Consider the following 24,106-nt stretch of genomic DNA (forward strand, 5'->3'; position numbering starts at 1 on the left):
ACGACCCAGACTGTGGGGGCAATATGCTGACTCTGTAAACCGCTTAGAGAAGGCTGAAAGCCCTATGAAGCGGTATATAAGTCTAACTGCTATTGCTATTGCTATTCTTGAGCTCTGTTTTTGCTGGCAGAAGCCCTGTAGGCCGGTCCTTTGCTGTTTCCAGGGTGGCTCTACAGGCCAGATCTAAGCACCCCGCAGGCCGAATCTGGCCCCCAGACCTTGAGTTTAACACTCCTGCTCTAGAGCAGTGTTTTTCAACCTTGGCGACTTTAAGTCCTGTGGACTTCAACTCCCAGAATCCCCCAGCCAGCACAGCTGGCTGGGGAATTCTGGGAGTTGAAGTCCACAAGACTTAAAGTCACCAAGGTTGAAAAACACTGCTCTAGACCAGTGTTTTTCAACCTTTTTTGTGCAAAGGCACACTTTTTTCATGGAAAAAATCACGAGGCACACCACCATTAGAAAATGTTAAAAAAAATTAACTCTGTGCCTATATTGACTATATATAAAGTAATTCTCCCACGGCACACCTTACACTACGTCACGGCACACCAGTGTGCCACGGCACAGTGGTTGAAAAACACTGCTCTAGACTATGAATTTCAGACTGTGTATGCAGGAATGAACCAGTGTCACTGCCTCATCCTGTCTGGTTAGCTCTGATGATGCAGCGATTCCAAATCCCTCTGGTTTGCTTGGTTTCTTCCCCGTTGTCCTTTAGTGGATTTGCATTGCACAGGTGGTCCTCGATTTACAGCCATTCGTTTTGCAATGTTTCAGTGGTACTGAAAAAAGGGTTTTACATTCGGTTCGGCATCCCCACAGTTACATGATCAAAATTCAGATGCTTGGTAATCAGCCTGTGCAGGATTAGTTCTCGACTTACAACAGTTCATTTAGTGACCATTCAAAGTAGAGCGGTACTGAACAAAAGTGACTTATGACCATTTTTCATCCTTATGACCATTGGAGCATCCCCATGGGAATGTGATTTCCATTCAGATGCTTGGCAACTGACTGACATTTATGATGGTTGCAGAGTTCCGGAGTCTTGTGCTCCCCTTTTACAACCTTCTGACAAGGAAAGTCAAAGAGGAAACCAGATTCACTTAACAACCGTGTTATTAATATAACAACCACAGTGATTCACTTAACAAATGTGGCAAGAAAAGTCATAAAATAGGGCAAAACTCACTTAACAAATTTCTCACTTAACAACATGCATGTTGGGCTCAATTGTGGTCGTACCTTGAGGACTACCTGTATTTACGACGGTCGCAGCATCCTGGCATCATGATCGCCATTTGCGTCTGTCCCAGCCAGTTTCTGACAAGCAAAGTCAGTGGGGGGAGCCAGCTTCCCTTCACAACAATGTCATTCACTGAACAACTGCAGTGATTCGGTTTGTTTATTTATTTATTTATTTATTTATTTATTTATTTATGTATTTATTTATTTGTTTGTTTGTTTGTTTGTTTGTTTATTTATTTATTTATTTATTTATTTATTTATTTATTTATTTATTTGACTTATATACCGCTTCATAGGGCTTTCAGCCCTCTCTAAGCGGTTTACAATTTTTTTTAGCAAATTGAGTCAGCAACTTGCCCCCACAGTCCGGGTCCTCATTTCACCCAGGATGGAAGGCTGAGTCGACCTTGAGCCAGTGAGATTTGAACCGCTGAACTGCAGATCACAGTCAGCTAAAGTGGCCTGCAGTACTGCACCCTAACCACTGCGCCACCTCGGCTCTGTGGCACTGTGGCAAAAAAAAAAAGGTCATAAAATTCAGTATGACTCACTTAAGAACCATTTTATTTCACCGTGGAAACTCTTGCCCCGATGCTAATCATAATTTGAGGATTCCCTCGAAGTCTAAGAAGGGCTTGTGTAGAGTCGTGCTCTAACACCATCCTAGGACATCAAACGGCCTCTCTGTGTTTTGCGCCGCTTGCATGTGTGAATGCTTTGTGTTTATTGGCAAGGTAAGCTTATCTCTCTTTTTTTTGTTTTGTTTTGTTTTTGCACCACCCTTTTATCTTTCCAGGATTTAGTGAACGGTTATCGCTGTCTCTGTCCACCTGGCTATATCGGGGATCACTGTGAGAAAGACATCAATGAGTGCGCAAGCAACCCTTGTTTGAATGGGGGCCACTGCCAAGATGAAATCAATGGCTTCCAATGTCTCTGCCTGGCTGGTTTCTCGGGAAACATCTGTCAGGTGAGGCAGGTTCCGGATAAGAGCCAACTCGGTGCGCAGTTCCTGGGTCTGTAGGCTGAATACCTGCATTCAAGCGAGCAGCGTTAATAGACACTTTTTTTATTTAAAAAAAAACCCACCGCCACCAAGGGTGAGGTGTGGGAATTCATAACTCGGGGATCATTTGTATACATTCATGTTACAAGCGCTCTGTGTCTACCCAGCCTCCGCATGCTGTTCGATAACATTATTTTAGCGAGGCTGGTGAGAGCTGCATTGTGTCTGGCATGCACAGGCAGTAGAGGTGGCAGATAAAAAAAGGTCAGATTCCACATTTCCTTCCTGTGACCGTGGGAAGAAGATGAATAAAGCCTTTGACTTAGATCCTCTCTTCTTTCCTCCCTCTCCACCATCACTGACAGTTGGACGTAGATTATTGCGAGCCCAACCCTTGCCAGAATGGGGCCCAGTGCTTCAATTACGAGAGCGATTATTTCTGCAGCAACTGTCCGGATGATTACGAGGGCAAGAACTGTTCCCACCTCAAAGATCACTGCCGCTCAACTCCTTGTGAAGGTATGCTGTTTGAACATTTGCGCTAGGAAGTGTAGCAATCGCTCATTCACTGGGGACAATGATAGATGCTCTTCATGCAGAGTGTCCCAAGATCACCTGACCAAGATGTCTGTCTGATATGTCTGGTGACTTAGCGCAATCAGTGCTGTGTTAGTAGGTTAGCGGGCGTGGGCCATGAGGCAACATGGGTCCTTCAGATTCCATTTACTGTGGTTACACTGAATATTAAGTTTGTTGTTGTTAGTTGCAAAGCCATGTCCAACCCATTGCGACCCCATGGACAATGTTCTTCCAGGCCTTCCTGTCCTCTGCCATCCCCCGGAGTCCATTTAGACTCACTTCTACTGCTTCAGTGACTCCATCCAGCCACCTCAATCTCTGTCGTCCCCTTCTTCTTTTGCCCTTCATCTTTCCCAGCATTAAGCTCTTCTCCAGTGAATATTAAGTTATGCCCTTTAAATATATTAGCAGCCATTGATCTCCTGCTATTTCGAGGAGGAAGACCCAGTAACTTTACCATGCATTTCTAAGTAGGTTTAAAAACTACAGAATATCCCAGCTCTGCTCACTTGGAGAAATCCAAATCAAACCCATCCGATCCCAATTATCTGCTTCGAAGCCCATCCTAAAATTGTTTAGTGCAATCCTCAGCCTCCAATGATCCCTGATCTAACTGGAATAATAATCTGGCCTTCCTGGTTACATGATGCTCTTGATCCTAAAGAGTTGGGGATACTTACAAAATACAAAGTGCTTTAGAATCATCTTTTGCACTACAAAAGGGATTTTTAATAGCAATATTGGGAGAGTCATAAGAGTATACTGCTCTTTGTAACTGAAGATCGCATACCACATTCTGGGAAATATTGGGGCTGGGTGGAAGCCATGGCAAGGGAGAAGTGGATACGTTCAAAGTAGAAAGTGGTGAGGTCCAAAGTGGAAACCATTTTTCTTCCCCAGTTGGAACTGTGTTGCATTTCCTCGCCTACCCTCTTCTTTCTTATCAAGCTTTTAAAACAGGAATGTCCAATTTTGGCAACTTTTAAGACTTGTGGATTTCGACTCCCAGAAAATTATCCAGCCAATATGCCTAGGAGTTGAAGTCCACAAGTCTTAAAAGTTACCGAGGTTGTGGAAAACCCTGCTTTAAAACCTAGTTTAATTCGGATGTACTTTCCCCACATCAGCAACAACCGTGGAAAATCCATAAAGCTGCTGGTAAGTCAGTGAAGACTCATCTTTGCTTGCTTGTCTCTCTTCTGCAGTGATTGACAGCTGTACTGTTGCTGTCGCTTCCAACAGCACCCCAGAAGGGGTTCGCTATATCTCTTCCAATGTTTGTGGCCCCCACGGCAAGTGCAAGAGCCAGTCGGGCGGCAAGTTTACTTGTGAATGCAACAAAGGCTTCACTGGCACCTACTGTCATGAAAGTAAGATTTGGAGATGCTTATCTTGATTCCTCTCATTTACATCCAGGTTTGAAGCTCCTTGTGTAAATAATACGAACATTTGTTTTTGGGACACGTGGCATTGGCCCTCATACATCTTGTCAACCCTGCCCAAGTTCTCTTTTTCCTGCAGTGAATTGAGACTGGAGCCTTGGGGAAATTGTTTATTAAGACGTCCCTGCCCTTGAATATTTAACTTTTTAATAAATTATAACATTAACTTGGGCATGTGTACAGAAGGCTTCTACTAGCGCACAGCAAACTTACCTTGCCATTTTTATTGACTGCCTTTACATAATGTTTAACGCATTGGGGGGAGGGGGATATTAAGAATAAGCTGTTTTTTATTAGCCTGCTTTCCTTTTTTTTTTAACAAAGGGCCAGGCACCAGTTGCATGTTGAATGAAACAGATTTAATCTTGATATCTCTAGGAACAGGGCTAAAATAGTTTTGTTCGGAGGACCCGGCATTTTTCAACTTAGATTCCCTGTTTAATTTTTTTTAAAGGGCACCGTCGGTCTACTCATCTCCTTTTCAATCCTTGTTTTGCAGATATCAATGACTGTCAGAGCAACCCATGTAAAAATGGGGGCACGTGCATTGACGGCATCAACTCCTACAAGTGTATTTGTAGTGACGGCTGGGAAGGCACCTTCTGTGAAGCAAGTAAGCGGCTCCTCCTTTTCCAGGAGATGGGAAGGTGGAAGGGAGGAGAAATCCCTTGAAAACACCATGGGCTTCATTAATTGAGCAGCCCGCGTAGATATTGAGAGAATTGGGGATCTCAAAAAATACTTTTCTGAGTTTGTAGGCTACATACAACGTTAGAAATTGCAAGTGTGTATTCTACCCCGGGTTGTGGAAATAGTAAATGAATGTTTTATCCTGCCCACTTTTGTACCCTCCTTCGTCTTAATTTGCAAAGAGGAATTCATTCTCTTTTCATAAAACCAAAGTTGCTCTTTTTGACTTCAATCTGAGCCCATCCCACAAGCCCTTTATGTGCTGATGCTTTAGGTTTACCTACTTGTTTTTCTGGCTGTTGAGATGCTCAGGATGATTGTCTTACGTTCACCTCTCCCTAAATAGCTGAGAGCCCTTATTTATTTATTGCTTTTATTTACTGCAGCTTTTATGCAGCTCAGAGCAGCTTACCGAGGATAAATAAAATAAGAGCTATCATAAAGCATGAACAGAAATGAAACAATAATGCCCCAAGGAACGGCTTCAACATCCAGATCTATAGCAGTATATAGATTTGGAACAATGTTCCAGGCAGCCAAGGAGCCTGGGAAAGTTTTCCCAACCCATTGGGGGGGGGGTGCAGAGAAATCTGTTTATAGTTCCAAGCCATTGTTCCACCACTGGAAGGGTAATTTTTGCATTTCATTTTTCTATCTCTACATGCTCACATAAGACATGAAATAAATGTTCTTGAACAAAAAGGATATCCTGTACAGGAGAAACTTTCTTCTAGCTATCCTTTTGCTCCATATAAGTTATCTGTGTGCTTGAAGTGCCCTGTCTAAACTTCCTATATGGTTAAGGGAATGTTGGCTTCCAGTGATCGGAGTTTAGTATAAAGTTAGTGTAGCTAAAGTACTGGAAGGCTTTCATTGCAAGGCAAATAAAGTAGTCCTCACAACCATAGTTGAGCCCAAAGTTTCTGTTGTTTAGTGAAACATTGGTTAAGTGAGTTTTGCCCCATTTTACCACCTTTCTTGCCACAGCTGTGAATGTAAATCACTGCAGTTGGTAAGTTAATAACACGGTTGTTAATTGTGTCTGGCTTCCCCATTGACTTCGCTTGACAAAAGATTGCAAAAGCTGTTTACACGACCCTGGGACACTGCAACCGACATAAGTATGAACCAGTTGCCAAGCATATGAATCATGATTACATGTTCATGAGGCTGCTACAAAGGTTGTATGTGTTAAAAATGGTCATAAGTCACTTTTTCCACTGCCGTTGTGACTCTGAATGGTCACTAAAGGAACTGTTGTAAGCCGAGGACTACCTGTACCCTAGGAGCCGAATAAATTGCTGACGTATTTTGCAGAGCTACACTCTAGATATTTTCTTCTCCTAACACCATTAGGAATCCACCAGACTTAGGTTTTATGAACCTTATACCCGAAAAGAATCTTTTACCTTTTGTATGTCATATTACTGTTGTCCTCAGTTTTAATTTTGTGACAATAATACTAACCTCAAGGGGAGTTTGCCACATGCCTCCAGTGCAGGGGTGGGTTTCTCGCCCCGTTCCAACCGGTTCGGTTGGAACGGGGCCGGCGGTATCCTCGTGCAGGTGCGCGGTGCACGCATGCGTACTAGCGTCTGCGCAACGCTCCAGCTGCTCCTGGACGATCGCGCAAGCGCTGTATGCGTCCTGCACATGCGTGGAAGCGCAGAACTCATCAAAACCGGGTAAGGACCGCGGGCGGGCACGCCCTTCGCCGTTTCTGGAAGTTACTTACTTCCGGGTTCGGCGACCAACCGGTTCGCAGGAACCGCCGCGAACCGGTTGAAACCCACCCCTGCTCCAGTGTCTCCAGGACACCCAGGACCATTTTGGCCTGGAAAGGGTGCAATTATAACATCTTGTTTTTCATTCCAAAGGACTTGCAATTTTCTCAATAGTGAGAAAAACCAAAAGGGAACACAGGGATGGAGTGCAGAATAGGGGCGATAGGCATCAAGATCTCGTGGCATTTAATCCAGGAATTATAGGCTAGGAAGAGGAATATGCAGACGAAGAGCGCTCTATAAATATTTTTAGCTACTACAGATGAGTAACCAGCTGACATTCTCTGTTATCTCCAGATATCAATGATTGCAGTAAAAGCCCTTGTCACAATGGAGGGACGTGCCGAGACTTGGTCAATGACTTTTTCTGTGAATGTAAAAATGGCTGGAAAGGGAAAACTTGCCACTCACGTGAGTGTTTTCAATAATTTCCAGACTTACACTAGTGGTATTCAGAATGTTATGTTTTGTGCCTGAATTCACTCAGTAAGGGGATTGTCTTCAGAGTAGAAGGTGGGTTTCTATGCCTCTGCCCTTGGAAGTGTTCAAAGTATCCTGTGTCCCAAAGTTGCTTTTTTTTAAAAAAAAGAAACTGGACTTCCTTTGTTTTTGCTTGAAGATCTTCAGAAGCTTCTTGGATGAAAAGCAAAATGTCTTTGAACAGAAACAAAGGAAGTCCAGTTGCCTTCTTGAAAAAGCACCTCTGGGATAGCCATAACCTGGATGACTGAGAATCCCCATAGACAAAGCATCCTGTGGTTCAAGGCCAGCTGGTTTATGAACCCCAGTGTTGAAGTTACATAATGCCAATCTCTGCCTTGCATGAGTTCAGGGTCCATTTCTTTTCACAACCCTGCATCATTTTGGATATAGGGATCAATGGGGAAATGTTCCCAGCCTCAACCTGATGGTGCCCTTTTCTCAACACCTTCCCTATATGTTAGAAAAGTCCATCAACATTGAGGGACCAGGGCTTATATTGGGGAGGGGGACGACAGGAAGTGGGCGGGACACAGCTCATATAAGCTATCATGACTGAGTGGGGGAGAAAAGATTGCGATAAGCTTTAATCAATATTTTTTTGGGGGAAGAAAAGGAGTGTGTCGGACCCTGATGAATTTGAAACTAAGCTGAATGCAGCTCGACCATTACCCCATTTTACCACTTTGGGTTTTTCAAAGTAAAAAAGAAGGAATGTAAAGTTGATCAAGGTTAAATATATATATGGTGTTCTTTCCAGTGGCTCTTAATGGGAATTTCTTGACCAGGACTGAATGACGACCCTTTAAAAATTTGTTATAGATAGGATTTGGGAAGAATATCAAAGTTGGGCTATCTGGTTAAGACTGAACTATAGATGTTCTTCTTGATATGTGTTAAATTTGTGGAAAAAAAGAAAGAGAAAATGATAAGAAATTAACGTGGGATGCTGTTTGAAGGAATCAAAGATGAGGATTCTTAACATGTTGCTTCTTGGTAGCTTTGACTAGATTGAAATGAGGAGGCTTTAAAGATTTGTTTATAGATAAGAGATGGCAAAAGGGGAAGGTTGTATTTTTAGAGGAAATGATAAATTACTGTATTAAAGGAAAGAAATATGTAACTGATTTATTTGATTGAGGTTCAAATAGCTATCTTGTTATTTCTCAATGGGCTTTTGCTGATAAGGCCTGAATTATGAGGCTTTATAATTTGTTTATAGATAGGAGATAGGAGATGAAGAAAAGATCTTTTATTGAAATGTTAAAGAAGGGATAAGTTACTGAAATTGTTTTTACTTGTCTTGATGAAATCATTTCTTTATCTTTCTTCTTTTCTCTTTACGTATTCTTTTCTTTTTCTCAGCACTTTTTACTATAATGTCCTTTTCATATGTATGTATGTATGTATTTATTTATTTATATGCATATATGCATGCATGTATGAATACATACATACATACATACATACATACATACATACATACATCGTGACCCGACAAAAGCGCGAACATCATAAGCGCGCCGACAACACCGCGGCGCTAAAACCGCGATGTCAAAAGCGCGCCGACAACAGCGCGCCGACAGAAGCGCGATTTAATTTAAGGTAAGATTTACGGTTAGGGTTAGGTTTAGGGTTACGTTACAGCGCGCTTCTGTCGGCGCGCTTCTGTCGGCGCGCTTTAGGGCTCATTCGTTGCTCATTCGTCACGCGGTTTTGTCACCGCGCTTTAGACACCGCGGTTTAGTCAGGCGCGCATTTGTTGTGCGCGCATTTGTGGTGGAACCTACATACATACATACATACATATATTAAACATTAGTTCTTTCTATTTTTAAATTTTAGTAAACGTTATTACTGAGAGAAAATTGACCCTTTGGCTTTTTCCCCATCGGGTAGGTGACAGTCAGTGCGACGAAGCCACGTGCAACAACGGAGGGACGTGTTACGATGAGGGCAACGTCTTCAAGTGCATGTGCCCTGCAGGATGGGATGGAGCCACTTGCAATATAGGTATGAACCAGTGGGTCCCTCGCCTTTCCTTCTCCCGAGTTGTGGGCCGAAGAGACCAGCAGCAAAGCTTTTTATCTTTCTTTTTTACAGCACGCAACAGCAGCTGCCTGCCAAGCCCCTGCCATAATGGGGGAACATGCGTTGTAAGTGGAGAGTCTTTCACATGCGTTTGCAAAGAAGGCTGGGAAGGACCTACGTGCACGCAGAGTGAGTTCTTCCCCCCCCCCCCCCCGCCTCTCTCTCTCTCTTCCATAAATACATCTAGAGGGGCTTTGTTGAGCCAACGGTGCTCTGGGGAATTGGAGATTGAAACCAGAAATGGGAAGCTGTTGGATGTGGGACCTGAACCTCACCTCTTTCCTTTGGTTTTAATGACAGTGTAGGATGGAGCTTTGACCTGGGCCTGAGAAAAGTGGCAAACAGGATAAGTGGAGGCAGATGTGGACTTGCTCCTCCACATGGCTTTGCCTCCCTCTTCCCTCGCACCCTTCAAAACAGTTCCCTGGGAGAGACTTTATAGTAATCCCCCTCTTGGATGTCTACCAAGCTCTGGATTGCACAAGAGTCTCTCTATTTGAGACTAGATACAAAAGCTAGCATTTTTTAATATTCTAAATATCTGTCCGTTGAGCTCGGGAGTTCTATTATGTCCATACTAAACCCTGTTTTTCTGTGTGTGGGGGGGAATCAGTTCCTGACTATTCTGAGTATTTTAGCAGGATTTTTTTTTAAAAAAAATACTTGTGTGTATGCATTAAATATGGGACAGCCCTGTAGCGGTTGCCACTGTTAAAATAACTAAGAGTCTAAAAGCCTTGCCAGTCACTTCAAAAGCTGCAGAGAGAAAGAGGAAAATTACTCTGTGTGAGTAATAGAGCTTTGAAGGAGGGCTTCTCATTTACTGTACAAACGTAGAATGTTGTCAGTGGTTTGTTAATTGAAAAGTAGTCAACAGGGCTTTTTAAAAAAAATCTGTGTGATCCAAATTTCCAGCTTAAAGAATAAAACCAAGATTTAGAGGCCATCCACAAGAAAGTCCCATCACTCATGCATTGCCCAGCTTCTCTTACCGTACTTTCCCCCTAACTTTGCCTTTCTTTGATCTCTCTGCAGATACAAATGACTGCAGTCCACATCCTTGGTAAGTCACTTTCTTGCATCTGAATAAAGATGGGAAAAAAGATGAATGGGGAAAGAAATTCCTCCACCCAAGCCATTTCCTTTTCCCCTATACTGTCATCGCTATTTATGCTGTAGATACCTTTACTTGGAACAGAGTTCCCCAAACGTTTCAATTTTGCAGACGGGGAGGGGGGGGTAGTTTGCACATGTGTAAATGGGGGTGTGCATGCGCTAGCCTGCACATCACTACTGCGGCCCAGTTCCAAATGGCTCATGGTCCAGTAGTGGGCCCCGACCCGGGCTGTGGCCACCCCTGACTTAGAAGATTCCATTTGATTAGTCACGTGTTGTACATTTGCCTCTCCTTCCTCCAAAGCCATTGAATTTCTCTGAAAACATCCTATCAAATTCTTCAAGACTTCCTTCATCTTTGCCGTGTTTATTATTGTTCCATTAAATAACAAGCTGTTTAGTCAGCACACACTATATATAACTGATGGCGAACCAGCGGCATGCAGAGCCCTCTCTGTGAGCATGTGCGCCATCGCCCCAGCTCAGCCAGTTGGTCCTTGGGTTTCCAAGGCATGCCTGCCTGCCTGCCAACTGGTCATCGGGTTTCCGGTGCTCTGGCACTTGTGCATGTGCACACATGTACCCACGCCTTCCGGTTTGGGCACTCTGTGCCAAAAAGGTTCGCCATCACTGATATATATAACTATATATAATTACCTATGTCTTGTTAAGCCAGTGCAATTTGTAGTAGAATACAACTCCTTTGTGTATGTTTAGATTATTTATTTACTTTAGCATACAGCAAATACTTGTCGTTTATCTGTAGAGAGCCAGTCCTACAAAGATGCCTGGCTGCCAACTGTCATTAACTGCCAACTGTATGTTTAGAATAGTTCATATATAGAATGGGTTATAATGGACAATCTGACTTTCCAGGCGTCATTGGCCTTTAAATCCCAGCAGCCACAGATAGCGGAGTCAAAGTTAAAGAATGCTAAGGATTGTAGTTCAATGCAGCAAGGTTGCCTTCTTTTAGAAATCTATTACATTGTGAATGTCATCCTGCACTTTGTGGAAGTAAAAACCAAAAGATTTTTTATTGTCTTTTTTTTCCCCTCCTCTCTCCCCTTCTCTCCATTCATTCCTCCCAAACAGCTACAATAATGGAAACTGTGTGGATGGAGAAAATTGGTACCGCTGTGAATGTGCTCCAGGTTTTGCAGGTCCTGACTGCAGAATAAGTAAGTTTTTAGAATGGTTGGATTCAAAAACGTTGGTTTAAAGCTTTGCAAATTGGCTCATTTGAGTAGTGGTTGCCATGGAATTGGTCTTCAATTCAATGTCTTTTCTGTGGCGGCCCTGCCCTATGGGAACATTTTACCCCCTGCAGTTTGGCGGACTTCCACCCTTTTAGTCTTCCATAAGGCTTTAAAGACCTGGCTAATCTCCCAAGCATTGGGAGTTTAAATGATTGCACATTAGAATTGATTGGCACCAGTTTTTGTTGTTTTCAATGTTTTAATTGGTTGAGTTTTCCAGTTCTTAAAATATTTTATTATGACTCTTAATTTTTGGTTGGGAGCCACCCAGAGTTAGTTGAAAGATGTGACGTCTGTATAAATGTTTTCAATAAATAAATAATCACACAACCGTAATAGAACCCCACAAATTAAGAATGTGCGATGTAGAAGTTCTTCCTTATTTGTATTCAAAAGCTACCCATTTTTTTCCTTCTGAATTGGGCCCACAAGTGTCATAGTTTTCTCTTTCCAAGGAAAAGACATTTCAAGAGGGGCTGCAAGGGGTAAACATTTCTCTCCTCTTCCCTTTCCTCCTGGGAATGGACTTTCTTATGGCCAAGAAACGGCTCAGAAGGAAATGTTCTCTAATTAGAATACATTTTGCCTTGGGCTCAGACCTTCAAATAGCGAATAGGGTTCCTTGTCGATAGAAACATACCAATAAAAGCAAAGCTGTACTTCCTAAGAGACAGAAATCCAATCAGGTACACAGAATACAAAATGTAATTGAAGCTGTTGTTATCAGAAAAGTCGATATGTTGAAAGGGGCATTGTTAGCCAAAAAATCTAAGATCATTATAATAGCCCAATATAAGATTCCTGAATTATGGAACTTCTGAAATAAGTATTTGGTGTTCCTTTTAATTATCATTATTATTATTATTATAAAATTGTATCACAGCGGCCAGTTGTTTCGCCGGATTTGGCATTGGTTACTAGTCGGGCCCCACCCAGGGGCCTAGGACGTCGTAATGTATTCTCGTAATATGCGTGCAGATCCAAGCAATGCGGCTTTTTGCATTTGACTGATGGTGATTTTGTCAATTTTAAATGTAATTCCAGTGCTTTTGGAATAGCACCCAGTGTGCCAATTACCACTGGAATTACCACTGCTGGTTTGTGCCATAGTCGTTGAATTTCGATTTTTAAGTCCTGATATTTTGCGATTTTTTCATGTTTCTTCTCGGCGACCCTGCTATCACCTGGTATTGCAATGTCAATGATTGTGACCTTATTTTTCGCAACCAGTGTGGTGTCTGGTGTATTATGCGCCATTATTTTGTCTGTTTGTATACGGAAATCCCACAAGATCTTGACCATCTGATTTTCGGTGACTTTTTAAGGCTGATGTTCCTACCAGTTTGTTGCTGTTTTAATATTATAATTTTTGCACAAATTCCAATGATTATTATTATTGTTGTTGTTATTGTTATTGTTATTATTTTATATAATGGGTGTATGAAAATAATAAATGTAATGCAGGGGATTGTCGGCTAATGACCAGTGATTTCTGTGATCATTCAAAGTCACAGTGGCCATGGAATGGATGTTTTGCATCCCTTAAAGCACTCCCGGCCATAGTAACTGGTCAAGTGCCAACACCACCCAGTCACATGACCTCATGCTTTATAACTGGTTGCAGCATTTTGTGGTCAGGTGACTCAGATTTGGGATTATTTATTTATAAAAAATTTGTTGTCATCCATCTCATTTGATACAGAAAATAGGAGCAGTTTATAGCAAAAAATAAATGCTCATTCCAATGAATGGGTTGGCTTAATGACAGTTGTGTTAAAAACTGTGGTGTTTGCTTAAAAACCACTGTGAAAAAGGCTATAAAACTACTTCTAGTCACATGTATGCCTCATCTTACAACTGCCACAAATTACGACTGTAACTCCAGGCTCAGTAATGGTTGCAAATCGAGGACTGCCTGTAATAAACCTTTCATAATAAAAACAATCAAGGTTTGCAGGCTGATTAAGACTCTCGATCAGGAGTGAAAATCAGCAGGTCCTGACAGGTTCTGGAGAACCAGTAATGGAAATTTTGAGTAGTCTGGAGAACTGGCAAATACCACCTCTGGCCGGGGATGGAGCTTTTGCAATATCCTGATGAGTTCCCTCCCCTCTCGACATGTATGGTTGTGCGACTGTTGTCTACTTTTATTATTTGTATATTGTCTTTTATGTTCCCCCTTTTTTCCCCCCCTTTGAATTGTTCGCCGCCCTGAGTCCTCCCGGAGAAGGGCGGCATACAAATAATAAAATACAATACAATACAATATAATACCTTCCCCCAGGAGTGAAATGGGAAGGGAGATTTTGCAGTGTCCTTCCCCTGCCACGCCCATCAAGCCACGCCCACAGAACCGGTAGTAAAAAAAAAGGGAATTTCCCCGCTGCTCTCGATAGTTGGGGTAAAGTGTGTAAACCAATGAATTGCATTCCTCATCTTCCTCCTTTCCCCTCCAGATATCAATGAATGTCAGTCTTCACCTTGTGCTTTTGGAGCTACATGTATAGATGAAATCAATGGATATCGCTGTATTTGTCCACCTGGCCGCGGTGGTCCCATATGTCAAGAAGGTATTCCATGTCTGATTTAAATTGCATAATTCTAGTTAGCTGCAGCAAAATGCATGGTCTAAATTAGGAGCTGTGGTGCCACTTATGTTTTAAAAGCCGTCTTCCTCCTTTTGGATCAATTATTAGGCTGAATAGCAAGAGCACTTAGACTTATATAACGCTTCCTAGTGCTTTACAGCCCTCTCTAAGCGGTTTACAGAATCAGCATATTAACCCCAACAATCTGAGTCCTCTTTTTATCTCAGAAGGATGAAAGGCCGAGTCTTTCTGGTTATGGGTAGAGTTTGCTTGCAATACTGCATTCTAACTACTTTGCCACTCCGCCTTGTAGACAAGTATTCTCATCTGTGATGGGACATATTTCATTTAGCTGGGAGCAAAGATGTGTAGATGATTTTCTTGTCTTGCCTTCCTCCTTCCTCCTGGGTATTTCATCTAAAGTCTCCTTCTGAATCAGAGATCTTGAAGATGAATCCCTTAAACACTTTTCTGTCTTAGTTTCAGGAAGACCCTGCATTGCCAGTGGGCATATTATTCCAGATGGTTCAAAGTGGGATGACGAATGCAACAGCTGTCAGTGTGTCAATGGAAAAGTCTCCTGTTCTAAGGTACCATCCTGTAGATCTCTGAACCAACAGGCTCCTTTGCTTTTTTCCTCCCTGTTTCAGGTGGGCACTTAGCAATTAACTGTTCGATTATCTCTAGGTCTGGTGCGGCCCAAAGCCTTGTGTGATAAATGCCAAGGGCCACAGTGAATGTCCCGCAGGCCACACCTGTCATCCTGTTAAAGCCGATCACTGCTTTGTCCCACCCTGTGACAACGCGGGCGAATGCTGGCCATCGAATCAACAGCCGGTGAAAATGACCTGCAGCTCTGATTCTTACTACCAGGAACATTGTGCTAACATTACCTTCACCTTCAACAAAGAGATGATGACTCCAGTAAGTTAGCCCATTTCCAGAGAAGGAGCCAAGAAACTCCTAGCAGCAGTCTGCTTTGCAGTAGCAGTCCTGTTTCACCTGTGATCTTAGAGGGCCAATTTAAAAAAAACCCTTCTGCGCACTTCGGGTTTCTCCCTAGGTGCCCTGAGTGTCTTCCATGGGGCGGCTTTCTCATCATATCTTTACATCAAGTCTTCAACAAAATCTAGGCAGAGATGACTCCTGCAGGGCTGAGCAAGCTTCGGTCAGCAGTGACTTAATTTGGTTTTCTTATTGCCAAAGTCAGCAAAGTGCCTCAAAGCCATTTCAACTTATTACTTTTTTTTTTTTAACCAGAAAAAAACCCTCTAGGAATATAATTGCAAATGCACTCCTCGTGCAAGTCTCCTCATTGGGGAGCTACAATAAGTGTGTCTCTACTGAGTTTACTTTTGCAAGCTCAGGTTGATTGTTTTATAATGATCCCTCTTTGCTAAATAGCAAATAGCAAGAATATACAGCTCCAGTTATAACATGGAGACAAGGAGTCTTGTGTAACTACAGCCGGATAAAATGAATGATTCATAATCTTCTGCGGTCCAGATTCTCATGCTTTCTTGCCTATGCTCTTTCCCCCTCCCCGCCCCCCCCCCCCCTTAGGGTCTGACAACCGAGCATATCTGCAGCGAGCTGCGGAACCTGAATATCTTGAGGAATGTCTCCATTGAATATGCTCTCTATATCACCTGTGAGCCATCGCATTTGGCAAGCAATGAAATTCACGTGGCAATCGTAAGTCTATCCCTTTTAGCCTGGTTTTTAAAATGCCTGGAGGAGATTTTCCCCCAGCCTCTCTGGAGGGGAGAGAGAAGGACGAAAGAGGGCTTCCTCTTGCCATTTTCCACTGCATTGGATGGAATTAATTCCAACAAAGGGGGAAAAAAATCAGGCTCTCTGCCTTTCGTTTTTCCTTGTTTCTTGTTGTTTTCTAGGATAAATTTCTTTATGCAAGAGTGGCTTTGTGTTAGCCACCTTGGAAGCTCAATAATGGGATGTTGTAATCTGAGCTAATAAAAGAAACACAGTGGGCATTTTTTGTAAATTCGGCAGTGCATTTGGATGTATTGAAGGGTTTTGAAAAGTAGGCGGGTGGCTTTAATTGCATGTAATTAATAGTCTTGTTTTTGCTGAATTAGCGGAATCCAAGCCTGTACTGTATTGATTCAAACGAACGCTTCCCACCTTGGGTTACCCTGGGTTCCATACTGTACTCAAAGGCCTTTGTCTTATTTCAAGTAGCAGCTGATTTTTAAACTCTGCCTTTCCTAAAATATAGCTGTACTGTTCTCCCTTCAGTCTGCTGAAGATATCCAGGAGGAAAATAATCCAGTAAAGGAAATAACTGATAAAATTATCGATCTGGTCAGCAAACGTGATGGGAATAGCACCCTTATTGCAGCTGTTGCAGAAGTCCGGGTCCAGAGGCGGCCAATTAAGAGCAAAACAGGTAAACCAATTCCAGAAGTGGATTGGGGTTTTTTTTTTTCTTTTTCTTAAACTAAGAAGACAAACTGGTCTCTCTTAAATCTGCTTTAGAAGAGGCGCCTTTGCTGATTGTAAGATAAAAGTGTTTCCAAATATAATGGTTGTTTTAATACACGGCTTGAAATTATTTTGTTCCGTTTGTACCTGGAGGCATCTTTAGGTGTGGGGGGGGGGGTCAGAAAAGGCAAGCTGCCAGCCACACAACCAGTGCCCCACTCCCTTTTGCATGCATTGGGGAGGCTTTGATTGTAGGAGATGACCAGGCTGAGCTGGAGGGAGGGATCAAATGCATCATCAGTCATGAGTCCCTGAATGCCCACAAGAGATCTTAGTCCAGCCCTCCTTGAATTCCTTTCTTATCTCCCGCTAATTTCCCTTGACCGTTAGTTGGTCAGATTCTAGTAGAGAGCTTAAGCTTGCAATAAATCTTTATACTCATTTGAAGGGCCTGAATCTCCCGATTTCCCTGGCTTTTGACGTGGATTGCACAATAACAGTCAACCTTTTAAATTTTGTTTTATTCCCTTTGTGAATGCTCCTGTTTCTATCTGACAGGAGTGGAATCCCCTGTGGCTTCTTCCAATAAATATTATTCTTTGGTAGAGCTCAAAGTTGAACTAGCCCTATGAGAACCATAGATATAAACTCCTCTTGTGCTCAGATACTGAAACTTACTAAACATTGTCCCCATTCGTCAGCTTTTGCAAGTGGCCTATTATTGAGTGAGTAAGATACTGTTTTTGAATGAAATGGGGAAAATAATAATAATAACAACAACAACAACCTTAACAGTTCCTAGGCCCTTGGTTAGGACTCGAGCTGTTGAGCTACCAACCAGCCCCAAAGGCTGTGAATCTCACCAAAGATTAACATAATAATAATAGTAGTAGTAATAGTAATAATAATAATATATCTAGCCATCGAAACTATACACGGCTATGGATGAAGCATGTAACAGTGATACCCATTGTAATCGGGGCACTTGGCACCAGATCCAAGAATTTTATAAGATACATCAACAAATTGCAGGTTCCTGCAATAACACCAGCGGAACTGCAAAAAACTCTGGTACTCGGAACATCTTATATTTTAAGAAGATACTTGGCTGATACCTAGGACGCTGGCAGCAAACCGTATCAACCATTAGCACCAGTCACTGATATTTGTAATGCATTTTTGAATGTTCAGTTGGCTGAGTTTCATGTTTAATGAATAAAATATATGATGATGATGATGATGATGATGATGATGATGATGATGATGATGTATGCAACATGATTCCGGCTGGTTCACAGCAATCAAATTAAAATATAACATGAACAATGAAAATATAAGTGCAAGGAAGTGAGGGTTCCCCTTTCGCTGAAGGCCTTAGTGAAGAGCAAAATCTTCACCTGCTCTTTTAAACGACAGCAATATGGAGGCCATATCAATCTTGGAGGGCAGGGACCTAGTTCTAGAGAGCAGATACTCCAAAGTCCTGAGCAAAGACATTGTTTAATCAAAGGAACCTAGAGCCTGTCAACACTACAGGATCAAATCAGCCAGGCAGATGTTATGAGTGACAGGCAGTACATAACCAAACCCTATACCATGTATGGATGACCTCAACAGATTGTTGAACTAGCGTTACAAGCAAAAAAGAAAAGGAATACAAAGCTGCTCTTAGAATGTTAATTAGGCTATGTTGATAACCCTTAAGTAGGAAGATCAATATCCGATATCAAGGATTACATGCAGGCTTAGTAATACTTAACCACACCTTTATAAATCTGTGAGGCATGTTAGACATAATTTGTCTGGATTCCATTGATTTTGGTAGGTTTTCTCTAAATGAGCCAATTCTAGTTAGGTCAACCCTTCAGAATTTCCCATAGCACAATCCTGACTCTCTTAACATAAGAAAAAGGAAGCCTTCCTTGATCACAGCTTTGGTATTTAAAAACTTGTGCAACGTTGTAGCCTACACCTTTTAAAATAATTTTTAAAGTTAAAAAAAGCTAAGGAATTCATTAGCGTGGGAAAACTTTTTCTACCATGAAGCCCCCTCCTCCGTCCCCAGCATATTGGTATTCAAGCATCAAATTCCAGGATCAAATTTGACATTATGAAGCACCAGGTTGGGGAAGGTTGGCATGATGAGGTCTGTCATTCAAGAAGGAGCAGCTTCCACTTGTTGAAGCACTAATGGTGAACCTCAATTGCCTTCCAGATTTCTTGGTCCCGTTACTCAGCTCCATTTTAACTGTGGCTTGGATCTGTTGCCTGGTCACTGCCTTTTACTGGTGCATCCGGAAGCGGCGAAAGCAGAGCACTCACACGCACACCGCCTCGGAAGACAATACCACCAACAACGTGCGGGAGCAACTGAACCAGATCAAGAACCCCATAGAGAAACACGGGGCCAATGCTGTGCCGATCAAAGACTATGAGAACAAGAACTCCAAAATTGCCAAAATAAGGACACACAATTCAGAGGTGGAAGAAGATGACATGGACAAGCACCAGCAGAAAACCCGATTTGCCAAACAGGCAACCTACACGTTAGTAGACAGAGATGAAAAGCCACCCAACGGCACGCCTACAAAACACCCAAATTGGACAAACAAACAAGACAACCGGGACTTGGAAAACGCACAAAGCCTAAACCGAATGGAATATATTGTATAGCAGACAGCAGGTGCTGCCGTGCAGGGCCTTTACCTATCAATCTAAGGCAACTCGGAGCTTGTAGTTCTTAAAACGGTTGTGTAATATTTTGAGTCTAAGGCTATTATTTGCTTAATATCCCTGTGTTAATTTAAAGTTTTGACAAGCTGGCTTACACTGGCAGTGATAGTTGCTGTGGTTGGCTGGATTACCAAGTGCTGCATTTCACATCTATGCAAAACTAGTCAAAAAGTGCCCCCTCTGTCAATTCAGCCGCAGCCGACGCATCCCAGAAAGGTTTCATAAGGAACCGCTAGGATTTTATTTTGCTTTTTTTTTCCTGGAGTGGGAAAGAAATATATACATATTGGTGGGTCTGTTCGGTTTTTTTGTTTGTCCCCCCCCCCCAACTTCCTTCTCTCTCGAGAAATCACAGTCTGTAGTCTTAGAAGAAAAAGTATGTTTTATTTATTTATTGAATTAGAGTTCTTTTGTATATTGGTTTTATGATGACATGCAACTAGTTCTGTATTTGAAAGTGCCTTTGCAGCTCAGAACCACAGCAACTATCAAAAAAAAAGTTTATTATTTATTTTTTTATGGTAATTTTTTTTTTGTTTTTGTTTCGTTTCGTTTTGTTTGCGGGAAGGGAGGGACCAGGAAGATTCATTGTCAGCAGTTGCTGGTAAAAAAAATAATGAAGAATTGAGAGGAAAATGTGTCAAAAGTAGAAGTTTGTATAGTTATGTAAATAATTCTTTTTTATTAATCACTGTGTATATTTGATTTATTAACTTAATAATCAAGAGCCTTAAATATCATTCCTTTTTTTATTTATATGTATGTGTTTAGAGCTGAAGGTTTTTCATAGCATTGTATTGCTTATGGCTTCTTTACTTTTTTTACCTTTTTTTTGTTGTTACATGTTGCCTACATGCCAAAATTTAAATGTTCTGAATTTCGTTTTGTCTTATTTTTAATTTTTAACAATAGGAAGGGCTTTCTAGCCTTCGATGCTGACTTTTTTGTATGATGTCAAATGTGTCTCTTTTATTCCTTTGGAAACATCTTCCATAGTATCACATTCATATTTTTTTTTTTTGTAAAATACCAGCCAAGGCAGTTAGATCTAGTTTTCTCTCTCTCTCTCTCTCTCTCTTTTTCTGGCTGCTTTAAAGATGGGGTGGGAGGGAAGGAAGGAAAGGATGACAGACAGATCACCTGCTTCAGAGCAGCTTAAGGGAACACTAAAGGAGCTATAACTTCTGTAGATGAAATGTGAGAGTTGTGAGTGGTTGCATGTAATTTAAAAAACCTGAATTAGTGTGTGAAGTTGGAAGCACCAAAATCTTACTTTGTAAACTCTTGATTTTCCCCCCACCAAAAATAGTATAAAACTGAACCACTTGTAGATTTGATTTCTTTCTTCCTTTTTTTTGTAATCTACTGTATGTAGAAAGTATTCTAATAAGCTAGTCATTGAATACTTGAACAGTAGAACGTCCAGTAAGATCACTGTGTAGATTTGCATAGGTTCCACTGCCCCGCCTTAAAAGAAATAAGGAAATCAAAGTGCTATTACAAAAGATGGATGATCAAATAATAATTTTTTAAAAAAAGGATTCAAACATTGACCACTTGGATCACAGAGATAAATTGTATGACAATATTAGTGTTACATGAACATGAAAATACATCTCTTGATGTGTTATTCCTGGCAATAAATCTTGAAAAATATTTATTAAATTTTTTTTTGTATAAAACTGTGAAAAATGAGCTTCATTGAGCTGCTGACTTCAGTGTCTGGCAAATATATTTTTCATAGCATAAACATCAAGACCCTTTCCCAACTCAATGCCACCTACGTGTTGGAATACAACTCAAAAATTGGCCAGGTTGATCCTACATATGGAGTAAAATCTTCTACTCCAGAGCCATCAATAACCCAAAATGGCGTTTATATCTCCACAGATAACACAATCCAACTACGTCTTCACTAAGTACATGTAATTGCACTAGATCCCAGCTTCCTTTGCTTGGAAGAAACGGGGGACTCAATTGGTCATGTGCACCCACTGCCACTGTTGTAGGAATGGGGAGTGGTCATTTCACTACAGTCCTATCTGGAAATTGTAATTTAGCGTAATTAGGGTTCAATCAATTAAGAAGGATTGTCCTCCAATCTCACAGAGCTCAACAATAAAGTGTAAGGCTGCACAATGGTGTTCTCTTCGTTCATGAGTTTTATGAAGGTGCAACTCACATATGAGATTTGGCTGGGTTCAGACAGCATATGAAGCCATAATATGGTGTGTTTGCTTTTGCGTGTTATGTGAACCTAGCAAATTATCCTTTATTAAATCATGATTAAGCAAATTATAACTTAATGTGATTTGTGAATCCAGTCAGTATTTCCAATAAGTGGATTTATACCGTCTGCCTTATACCAGGTTTCAGCAATTATGTGTGTTAATCTGGTTGATTATGGAATAGTTCAACTCAAGCCAGCAGGACTACACCCCTGGAGCGTATTAAATGTCTGTTTTTCTCAATGTGAACTTTCCAAGTTTCTTCTGTGTGTTCCCTGATGCTACCATCAGTCTTGGCCTGAAGACTCAAGATCTGTGGAAGGGCCATATTTTCCTAACGTTTGGCCCAACTCCTTTCAAGTCAATGATTCAGAGATTTCTTCCATCATGGAGCTCATGGTGGAACAGACAGGATATCTGAACTGTGGCTGGACCTATTTGGCTTAATGAGTCTTGACACATTCCCGTTGAACGATTCAATAAAGTATTTTTGTTGCCTTATACCAATGCTTTTTGTGAGCTGCCCTGGGCTTGCAACTCCAGCCTTTGTGGAGGTAGAACTCCAGTTTATCTTCCGGGACACCAGAGCAAGAAAGGGCAGGCAGGGGAGGAGCTAATAAAACGCTCTTCAAGTTGTTGATTTCTATTAGACTACCAAGAGAAGATGGCTGGTTTCTCTGCCTGATCTACAGTATCAAACAAGACCGTCTGTGGTTACTAAAAGCTGATGTGGTTCTGAGCAACTAAAAAGGTTGTTCGACGTCCTCCAACAAAGTTAAGCCATGATGAAAAGAATGCCTGAAGCCAAGAGGGCTGTTTATGAGATAAACAAGAAGCCTGCCCTTTGTTGCAAAACAACTTAGGCAAGAGCAATTTCAATTTCCCCATGAGCAAACACTTTGAACTCTGTATTTTCTGATTATTGCTTGCTACTGTGTGCCTAAACTAAGCACCATTATCTCTTCTTAGCGTTACAGGATTAGGTTTTGATAAAAATCAGTCAAGAGATCACTCTTCTCCAACCTGGCACTTCCTATACATGCTGGGGTTACAACTCCCAGGATTCCCAATTAACACAACTGAAGAGTGCCAGGCCAGCTAGTGGAAAGCTGAGGGCATGAAATCTCTGGAATCTCTTTTCAGTCAATATTGTACAAATGACTTACGATCCTGCTGGATGCATTCCACCCTATTTCACTCAATGCAAAGTGGATTAGCTCGGTGGACGAGGTCTAGCTGTGGAAGGGGTCTTCTACAAGGTGGAAGAGGTCTTCTACTAGTAGTTCATCTACGCTGGAGGCTTGTGCCTTTGCATGATTGGACATCTCTTGTTCCCCTGCCACTTCAAATGGATTCCTTGAGCAAAAACAGGAGTGCTACAGGCCCCCGGGCATATTCTTTTCTCCATCAAAATGGGTATTGATAGTTGGTGGACATGCCACAGTGGAGAAAGCGCCCAGACCATTCGGCCTACTTTCCCCAATCCATTGTCTTCTAGCCATGCTGGGACTTTGTGAATTAGAATTCTTGAAGCAGAAGTCCCAGCACTTTGGAAGGGGGCGGTGGGGGCAAAAGGAATTTAACCTTTGGAAAGACATTGGAGACAGGATGATGGATCTCCTGTTGTTTGTAGTTTGGGGCACAGAACTACCAGATTGCATTCACTGCAATTAATCATCATGAAGATCCATCAAGAATGGGAAATTTTTCAACCCTGAGCCTTTGGCGCCGGGGGAAGGTTGTGGATAAAGTTCCTTGGTTTAGATGTCTCCAGCAAATTTTTACACTATACCCTTTTCTGATAAAACTTTGTTTTTGGGGTTTGTTTTTTTTACCTTGAGCTGCAATCCTGTAAAGTACAGGCTTGTTGTGCAGAACAATATTTTGATGGTGACTTACCAAGGGACATGGGAAGTCCTCAGGATAAGAAAGTGGAGAAATGTTTGTGACTAAGGAAGGAATAGCACATTCTCTTTGTCAGGAGATGATGCCCTATCTCAGTGTTGGTGAACCTTTTCGGTACTGAGTGCCGAAACGGGAGTGCTCTTCCGGAAACCAGAAGAGCAGCCTCCCGGGGTGCATGTGTGTGACGGGAAGATAAAAGTGGTCATCAATAATAAAAGTATCTGAATGAAACAACAGCGTTGAATTGTCCTGTGGCAAGTTGGCCATGGTGAATTGACTGTGGCAGGTTGGCCACAGCAAGTTGTCCTAGACCGACATCATCTATCCATCTATTATTCCCTCTCAATGTTTCACCATTTCTAGGAAGCTCATTAATTCTCATGCATTATTCACTTCCACTCTTTACACTTCAGATATTATGGTCTGTTTTTAGTACTTGTTTAATATCCCAAGGGTTACTATAGAAGGCCATAGGTATGAATGTGTATTCAACATTCCAGTTCCATTTA

At 41.8% G+C, this 24,106-nt stretch overlaps 1 protein-coding gene across 1 annotated transcript in view; it reads left to right on the top strand.

The window, feature by feature from the left end:
- JAG1 (jagged canonical Notch ligand 1) overlaps positions 1-21,935 on the top strand; it is a 63,969-nt gene extending 42,034 nt beyond the window's left edge. Inside the window, exons 12-26 of the mRNA XM_087716854.1 lie at positions 2,048-2,221; positions 2,623-2,776; positions 4,042-4,206; positions 4,778-4,891; positions 7,050-7,163; positions 9,132-9,245; positions 9,336-9,452; positions 10,359-10,386; positions 11,535-11,620; positions 14,155-14,268; positions 14,767-14,876; positions 14,974-15,210; positions 15,850-15,981; positions 16,546-16,696; positions 18,947-21,935. Coding sequence (XP_087572980.1) covers positions 2,048-2,221; positions 2,623-2,776; positions 4,042-4,206; positions 4,778-4,891; positions 7,050-7,163; positions 9,132-9,245; positions 9,336-9,452; positions 10,359-10,386; positions 11,535-11,620; positions 14,155-14,268; positions 14,767-14,876; positions 14,974-15,210; positions 15,850-15,981; positions 16,546-16,696; positions 18,947-19,404 — 2,268 coding nt within the window. The 3' untranslated portion in view covers positions 19,405-21,935. The remainder of the gene's footprint in view (positions 1-2,047; positions 2,222-2,622; positions 2,777-4,041; positions 4,207-4,777; positions 4,892-7,049; positions 7,164-9,131; positions 9,246-9,335; positions 9,453-10,358; positions 10,387-11,534; positions 11,621-14,154; positions 14,269-14,766; positions 14,877-14,973; positions 15,211-15,849; positions 15,982-16,545; positions 16,697-18,946) is intronic.
- The last annotated feature ends 2,171 nt before the right edge of the window (positions 21,936-24,106 follow it).

The sequence above is a fragment of the Thamnophis sirtalis genome, unplaced genomic scaffold (assembly GCF_051295495.1).
Source record: "Thamnophis sirtalis isolate CommonGarterSnake01/CBP01778 unplaced genomic scaffold, rThaSir2_p1.2 scaffold_5, whole genome shotgun sequence".
Lineage (NCBI taxonomy): Eukaryota > Metazoa > Chordata > Lepidosauria > Squamata > Natricidae > Thamnophis > Thamnophis sirtalis.